This window comes from Necator americanus, chromosome I, assembly GCF_031761385.1.
Source record: "Necator americanus strain Aroian chromosome I, whole genome shotgun sequence".
In the NCBI taxonomy this organism is placed as follows: domain Eukaryota; kingdom Metazoa; phylum Nematoda; class Chromadorea; order Rhabditida; family Ancylostomatidae; genus Necator; species Necator americanus.
Genome location: NC_087371.1, coordinates 11,378,361 through 11,386,877, shown reverse-complemented (window position 1 = coordinate 11,386,877; position 8,517 = coordinate 11,378,361). Strand labels below are relative to the sequence as shown.

The window sequence follows — 8,517 nt, the reverse complement described above, 5'->3', positions numbered from 1 at the left end:
GGGAATATTTCTGTTATGAAATCTCTTTTCCATCTTTCTGTAAACAACATACATAATATATAATAAACATATTTTTAAAAATAATGTTTTTTTTGGCTCGCCGTTGCAAACAGATCATGCGAGGACTGCTTATCCTTTCACACCTATTTGTCGCAATCTATGCTTCCAAGCGAATCGGATCGGCTGCGAGCACAAGAGCGAACAGTCGAGCCCAGTGAGTCTATTTACCAGTTTGAGTCGTATTTTATGTTGAAGTTGAACACGGCATTTTATGCTCACTTTCAGTTGTTCTCGAGTTGACTGCCAGTCAGATGCTTCGTGCTTGTCGTGCAAATTTCCTGTAGATTGTGAACTGGACGATCTTGTCTATGTGAATTGCACCTCTGTGAAAGAGTGTGGAGCGAATCAGATTAGTGTTAATAGGGAAGCATTTTGCAGGTAAATGTTTCATTCGCACCTTTTTTCTTTTGTTTCCTCTGTCCTTCTTTTCTTTATCTCCGAAACTCGTCTAAGTTCTTCCAGCGAAGAAAATATATGAAAGAACATATCTGAGCCAATTTTCAACCAACTTCATTTGTTTTCATACAAACCCTTGAGCGAAATTCTTTCTTTGTGCTGTTGTGCATCAGCCCAAATCTTTTTTTTGTGTTTTTCTTCTGGTCAAAAAACTCTAGCAGTCGCACTTTTGTTCCTTGCGACATTCTATCTCGTAAAAGTACCCAACAAATTATCAACACGCGGGGAGAGCAGTGAAGTTATTGAAAGATCGGGAGATTAGAAAGTAATTTTCCTAGATGGCACAATCCTTGTTGGAAAATCGGTGTTATCGTTTCCGTATTTTTATGATGATAGAATGAAAAAAAAAACGAAAACTTAAAGAAGAACAAAATAATGCTGCTTCCTTTGCGAACGTTGTTTATCCCCATTTTAGTCGCATAGAATTAGATTTTGTACTGATTTCCAAGTACAGTTCACTCATAATCGTCTATTCGAACTTTTCTATCAACTTATTTTTATCGAATATGATTAGTTCTGTGTCTGTTGATGATCTTTTACATCAAGCTTATTCTAAGTCAGTTTTGAACATCTTCGTACAGATATTGCTGGCAATCGGATCCGTTAGATTTTGACTGTATGCCGCAATCGAATTGTTCAACAACGAGTACACAACTTGTGCTTACGGAATGTACGGTACGTCCCATGAATTTAGCACTTAAACAATAAGTGTACTATTGCGGTAAACTTACAATGCGCTTGTTTTCTAAGATGCATCCTAACGTGATATGCAAAGGACGCCGAACATTCAATAAACGGATTAGGTATGTTGCATTCTGAAAGTATTTGGTCTTTCTGACCTTATATTTTTCTTATCTTTATTTCTATTTCATCTCCTGTATTATTTTATCATCTATTCATGCGTTCTTTATTTAATGGTCCAAAGTATTTTCAATAAACTTCAGTATGATGTGTATGTAATATTATAGGGACCTGCACTTTTTCTGGCCAATTATCAATTTTATTGTACATTCCTCCGTTGTTTAGGTGCAGTTGGTCTTCTGGTATCAGCTGGGCGAAGGCGATGTTCCTATCGGTGACTCTAGGTAAGTAAACCGCTAACATACACGCAGAGGAATGGCTGATTCCGTCTAGTTTCAATATCCTCCTCTTGATGTCTGTCAGCTCGTAGAATCGTTTGGAACCTGATCGATGGAAGTAAAATTAGTAAGATTTCCTGATCGCCACTGAAATTCCCAAATGAGTCGATTTTACTTAGAACAACTTGGTTTTTTGTGGATGAACTGAGTTTCAAATATGTACTTTCAAAAGTAATACAATGCCAGCACTCACTACTGAGAGTAAAACTGTGGAAGTCGATGATTTCCATCTAATTCTCTTTTGAATATAACTTTTTCTTCTAAATAGAAAAGATATTGATCTTTTCTGCATTGTTTAAGCTCATTCTTTATGTTCAGACCGTGGGGATTTGCAGGTGGATTCGGTGCTGATCGCTTTTATCTTGGTCTCTGGAAATCTGCTATTGGGAAGCTCTTCAGTTTCGGAGGACTTGGTGTGTGGACAGTGGTTGATGTGGTACTGATAGCAACGGGCTACATCCGACCAGCAGATGGTTCTATGTACATGTGAAGAGGCGCCGACTTAGCATAGAAGGGGTTTTTCTTGACGGGTATCTGTTGTATGGATCTTATCCAGTGTTATTTCCGTTGTTTGTCACACATTTGGGAGAATTGCTGCATGTTCCAATCTTTATATCTATGAAGATGACTTATTAAAACTTCGCTTTGAACTTACAATCGTAGACAAATGTTAAAAATGTCTTTTCGTTAAGAAAATCATTTTGCCCGCCGTATGCCGTATACCAAGTAGGGTTGGATTCAGACGACCCAAAAGATGGGAACCTCAAAGCCTTAAAACCGGAAATAGCTTGTCACGAGGCGTTCGCACAGAACATTAAGCTGGGTGGGCCCTGATTATCTGTGGAGTGTAGAATTGGATCGAAATCAACTATCAAACTACCATGGTGATTCGAGTTGAGACCTGCCCTTATTTTAACCGAGCCTTTAAAATTTGAGTAGTAGTTCTCAACTCCTTATTCATTGCTGGTGAATGGATCTCATGTATGATTTACAAGTGCGATAACATGAGCTTATAACATTTTTTTAAAAAAAGAAATGCGTGGAGGGGCCAATAACACATCACAACAAGAAACTTTCGCACTGCGTTTTTGGCTTTTTCGCAAAAAAAAAAAAATCGCTTCATTTTTTCCATTCCAAGTTCTTTAAACATTATTCATTTATAAACGATTCGAACTAATGTGAAATGTGGACACCTCTCCATTTCCGTTGGAAAAGAAGCAAAGAAGTAGTTCATTGGCTCGTCTTCAGCACTGATATTGCGATACGAGATCGAATTCGATAACATTTATAAACAAAACAACAGCATGACAACAAATTTAGAGTTCAACTGGCTTTGCGTGCTGACGGAGTTCCGTTGCAATGCGGTCCAAATCTTTGCGTCCCTAAAAATACACAATTTTACGATTACATAACGCAATTTCATCATTGTGACCAAATCTACCACAATTGAATTAGGGTTCTCAACAATCTGTTCCCATAACAATAGTAGATCAACCTCTAACGGGTATTTCAGATAGCGATCTACGAGATGATCTACAGTGAACTTATAATTCACTGAATTAATGATATTCTCTTTATTTCTATTCCCACATCAAGGTCACTCCTACTTCATTTAGGTGAAGGGTTTGGCTGAAGAGCATTACATTCTTGAGCACTTAACCAGTTTTCTCTTTATAAACACTTTTGGTCCATAGAAATTTTTACGCAATCGATAATAAATTTTTCGCTAACATAGTTTTGATAACAAAAGCGTGACTAACTATATGGTGCGATTTCAAAAATAATACTCTGGCGAAGATAATAGAGCAGAGGTCTGTTCAACCACAAAAGAAAATCGATGTCAAATGTACGCTGTATATGTGGTACACTAGTTCTACTATCTATACCATTGAATACAAAACATCACGTAAAACTAGATCTGACACCGCTCGCTAACGTACTGGAGGTTGCAACTAAATATGTCATTCCAAACTTTTAGATGTCTAAATAGGCAATTAAGTATTGTATTAATTAAGTCTTGGGTTCCTTATCAATCACCATTCCAAAGCGGCTTTGTGCATTTCCTTTTCAGAGCAAAATCAGAAAAATGAAATACTATACTTCGTTCATAGGTACGATAGAGGGCAGCCCGACTCTCTTCAGATGAAGGGTGAGGTGCAGCTTAAGCGATGAGGATCCCTTCGCCAACCGCCCAGAAGTGAAGGGGATCGTAGCACCGGGTCTGACTATCGCATCTATGAGTTCGTTTACCTACGCTCCTGTTCACAAAAAAATCTGTTCGAAACACAGAAGAACCTAGCGCAAGCATCTTCTCTAAAGGAACCGCTAAAGAGCATGTTAGCATGTTCTACTAATATTCAACAGTCAATAATCCCCCTCGCTATACAAACCCTGCATGATCAGCATGTCAGCAGTGGTCATTTATGTTTGAAACATCCGAAACTCATCTGTATCTTTAATATTGGAATGTAGTGAAAGGATTCGAAAATAAAAAAGAAAGAAAAGATTATTGGGAGAATAATACAACACAAATTCGAATGTGAATAAATGCTGTACTGAATTTACCTGCTTGGAGAGGACACGGCCCTTTCCATCAGCGTGTTTCTCGACCCATTTGATGGCCTCGAGAGTCTGGAGGGCTTTGCGGATCACAGATCCCGATCCCTTGGAGAAGTGGTTTGGTCGTGATCCTCTTCCTTTCTTACCACCGAAAACAGTGCGCAACGCGCCAACTCCTAAACAAATGTAGCCCTATTATGAAAACAAAGAACTGACTTTTCATTTGAAATAGATGGAACTATTGACCTCAAATTTTTTAAACAAAAAAGCGATACCCACCAGTGGGAGATCGGATGTAAAGGCGTCTGGCAATGCTGGCGGTACGAATGTAGTACCAGTCAGGGTCAACAGGAGCTAGTTGGCGGTTAGCACCAAGCTTCACAATGTCGGACCACTCGGGCACCTTTACCTTTCCGCTCTTCTTAAGGAAGTGGGCGATCTGCTTCACAGCTTCATGCTGGTCAACGTCTTTAACACTGGTGGCCTTGACCATTTTACCTGCAACGTTTGCAATGACAAACATAGAAAAATGTCGAGAAATAAAACCAATACGCGGAAAATTCAGATCTATTACAATAAATCAAACGCAAATGAAAAATAAAAAAGGGGCAATATCGAATCATCAAAAGACGTAACATCATACAGATCATTTTGTATAGGAAAGTCAATAGTTTGTAGAACATGAAAATGGTTCATGAAAAATGAAAATTCCACTCGTGCTGGGATTTACCGATAATAACACTAATAATTACTACTAATTACTTATAGTAACAATTACCACAACAACTTATAATAACATTATCAGGTCGAAAAAGGGAACTTAGTAAACCTCCAATTACAGGGAATATGAAATGTCTAAATGTATATCAAAAACAAAGCAAAACGTAACAAAAAAAACTTGGAAAATTGGAAATCATGTTTCAGGCCTTGAAAGAAAAAAAAGAATCTGTCGAAGTACTTAAGAATTAGCAATACTTTTTTCACGCAGTATTAAATGTACAACAATCCATCGCTTATGAGAAAATTCGAAGAATAAAGAAGACTTAAAGTCATTTAAAAAGGTTATCAAACTATATAGTCAGGGTTTCGCATTACAAATTTATCATGGATCTGTTACTTTAAGCAAATAGCAGCAAATTTTCGGTTATGTAATTAATCACAAATTTCGAATGTTTTTTTTTTTGACGAAATATGAACAAATGGGAATATAGCGCGTAACACAGTGCTAATCAAATCAGTACCTGGAATGAAGTTTGGTTTATCCTGCAAAATATACCTTTTTCAAGTACCCACTCCGCCCAGACTTCAATAAAAAAGGAAACAAAGAAATGGTATGCTGGTAACTATGAACGTGCTAGGGTAGCATTAAGAAACCTCCGTATCTGATGATTTATACGAGTACTGCGGCTAAGCTAGTTCGGCTGAGTAGAAAAGACAGAATGCCATGTAATCCAAATAACATCCTAGCAATTGAAGGCCAAAAATCAATTCTACCTTTAAGTTTCGGTGCGAAACGACCTATCGTATTTCCAGAACCCCATACATGGGTCAGCGGACACCGCAACATTAAGACTATCACATATCTTGTGGACATGCTGGATCTGTGCATGTGCCAATTTACAGCAACACTAAACAAAACGTAGAAAAGACTGAAATAAAGGAAAAACTATTGTAATTTAGGCCTCGTGCAGAAAATCAGCGCCCATCCAGTAACTACCGTAATATCTTTGATGAGGTGAAGGCCCCGAAACGAATCTCGCCACCCTTTAATTTGCGCCCGCGTTTTCGTCGCGTGCGGTGCTTTTTGAACACATACACGGGCGTCTCAATGCTTTCGTTTCTTAGGAAGTGCTGTTGAGTTCTTTTTCTTTTTACAAGCCTTTCATTGCTCATTTCTTCTTTCGTATTTTGGGATGCTAATCCGTGATTGTTGGGCAGTATTCGCCATCGATGTCTGCATCAATTCGCGTAGACGCACATGCGTGGAGAAATTGCGGTTGCAGCGCAAAAATCCGAGGCAAGAACGGTACCAGTGGGTTGCCGAGAAGCGCAGCTTCTTCTGTATTGGGTCGTCGGTGGGCGACCACTCAACCGCGCTCTAATTTCTACAAGTAGGTCAGTCCGCGTCCTTAAATCTAAGCGTTAGTCCTAGAGAATTATGACATGTATGCTAAAGCTACCAAAATAGGAAGATATAGCTTCCAGAAATAAGAACACGTTTGAGTAACACTTCATTTTCTTCTATGGATTTTACTGAATGACATTCTGTGAAATTATCATCGTCTTCTAAAAAAAAAGATTAATTCATGGCTTATGTCTTAAGAAGGGAAGAAATGATTGCTTTTTGTGAATCCTTCAAGGACTATCTGCACACTGTTGTTTTGGTTAGCTGAGGGCAATTATGAGACTTTCGGCTTACCTTGAAATCCACTAGAAATTTCTGTTTTACTCTTCGTTTTACAGAGTGTAAATGCAAAAAAGTAATCAAAGATCTCTTACCATTTCCTGCCATTAACGCTGCAGTGAATACTCTGATACCATTTACAATTAATTGCCTAAAACTCATTGAAAAAGAAATCTTTCAGGTGACTACTGTTCCCCAAACTATCTTGTCGTCACGTCACCTCATTTTTGATAGGAAGGCGCTCTTATCTTGCACGTGAACTGTATCTTTAACGTTCATTGAGAGTGAATTTTCATTTACGATCTAAATTTGAGCAGATGAGCTGTCCTGGTGTATCATTGCTTCGAAAAAAAAATCAGAATCATTCAATGCGGGAGAGGGTACACATAGAACCTAGCTGTTTGCTCCTAAATTCACATGTTTTTTATCCACAGAAAACTTTTTGAGGTATTTTTTAAGATTTCTCTTTTGAGCACTCCAGAGACGCATCGCGTTGAGAATTAGTCAACTTCGGGAGCAGTAAAAACTGAACGCTGTGGGAAGCGTTGTGATGTAGGTTGAAGTCAGCGTCGCATCAATCAATTCTGTTGTCCTTCTCATAGGAATCGGTTTCTAGGTGGAAAAGACTGAGAAGTGGAAGAAGTTATTCATAAGGAAAGAGCTAAAATATATACGTAAACTCGTATATTGGAAAGTGAGTAGGACTGACGTTTTTGTTGCGTAGTGAGTCGTTTTGTTTGCAATCACCCCCCGAGTGACCAGTTTTACTGGAAAAGCTCATTCGTAGCATCCCGCTTGTAAGATTTGCCTCAAACTGGACAACGATAACTCTAGACTACACATTTCTGGAACTAACGAATTTTTCAACTTCCGCGTAATTAAAATTCCTCGGAATTTGGAAAATTTGACTCTTCCTTCCCTTGGTTGATTCTCCTAGAAGGATACGATTTTTGGACACTTTTTCAGATAAGCAAATGTGATGCTTAGCCTAAGTTGTGCCCACAGACGCATAAACTTTCTCCTGGTGATTGATCAGAGTTTTTGCTGGGCTTTTTTATATCCAGTCTTTTTCATACTTTCCTTTTCTTGCATCAAGCCCGATTGTCGCGCTTTGTCTTTGGAGCGCGCCATCCTGCTCGCGCCGCATCTTCCGGACCGTTTTTTACGGCAATTAGAAAGAAATGAACGGAATCACACCCCTCTCCATAATCTACTATCCCGTATACGAATACTCCGCCTGGATCCGTACCACCTCAGATTCCTTTAAGTGATGCCTTTAACTACAGTGGACTGTAACCACCTCAGATTCGTGGGGTGATGCCTTTAAGGTGAATACTAAGAACGTTATACTGTTTTGATGAGATTGTGTGCAATATTTTCAGAGCCTTCATCCTTTTTAATGATGATAGTGAACGCATAGCTCATAGAATGCGTACTATGATCGTTCAGGCAAAAATAAATATTATTACATGAAATAGACGTCCTTTTGTAGTCGATATCCAGTGCACATTCAAAAAAAGTCAGCCATTCAGTAGCAAACTAGACAGCATCAACATAGAAGGAAATTTCAAAAAGAGAAACTCTGAAATATAACCCGAAGTGATGTTGTTGAACAGCTAGCTTCCTAATTAACCTGCAAACTATACAGAAATTAATAAATTATACAAATTAGTACAAACATATCCAGTATTTATTCCGTACCATAAATCTGTTCAGGTTTAGCTTCAAAGCTTCAAGTTATTAAAGCAATTATCGCGAAGCAGTTTATAAGTCGAAGGGCTATCACTGCGCTGTCGTAAGAGTTGACGGATCATGAGCGATGCCTGCGACTTCATTTTTAATAATTATCGATCGAAGCAGTCGCCACGATTGCTGGCAATCAAAGACCTGCCAAAAATA

At 38.6% G+C, this 8,517-nt stretch overlaps 2 protein-coding genes across 2 annotated transcripts; one reads left to right on the top strand and one right to left on the bottom strand.

Annotated features, from left to right (window-relative positions):
* Nucleotides 1-116: 116 nt before the first annotated feature.
* RB195_005165 (uncharacterized protein) lies at nucleotides 117-2,145 on the top strand (the record flags this gene model as incomplete). Its single annotated transcript, XM_064177500.1, has 6 exons — nucleotides 117-214; nucleotides 286-438; nucleotides 1,098-1,191; nucleotides 1,267-1,319; nucleotides 1,543-1,601; nucleotides 1,991-2,145. The coding sequence occupies 6 exons, from the start codon at nucleotides 117-119 to the stop codon at nucleotides 2,143-2,145; spliced, it is 612 nt and encodes a 203-aa protein (XP_064034625.1).
* Nucleotides 2,146-2,971: 826 nt separating this feature from the next.
* Nucleotides 2,972-4,707, bottom strand: RB195_005164 (uncharacterized protein; the record flags this gene model as incomplete). Its single annotated transcript, XM_013443172.2, has 3 exons — nucleotides 2,972-3,037; nucleotides 4,221-4,390; nucleotides 4,494-4,707. The coding sequence occupies 3 exons, from the start codon at nucleotides 4,705-4,707 to the stop codon at nucleotides 2,972-2,974; spliced, it is 450 nt and encodes a 149-aa protein (XP_013298626.2).
* Between the last annotated feature and the right edge of the window lie 3,810 nt (nucleotides 4,708-8,517).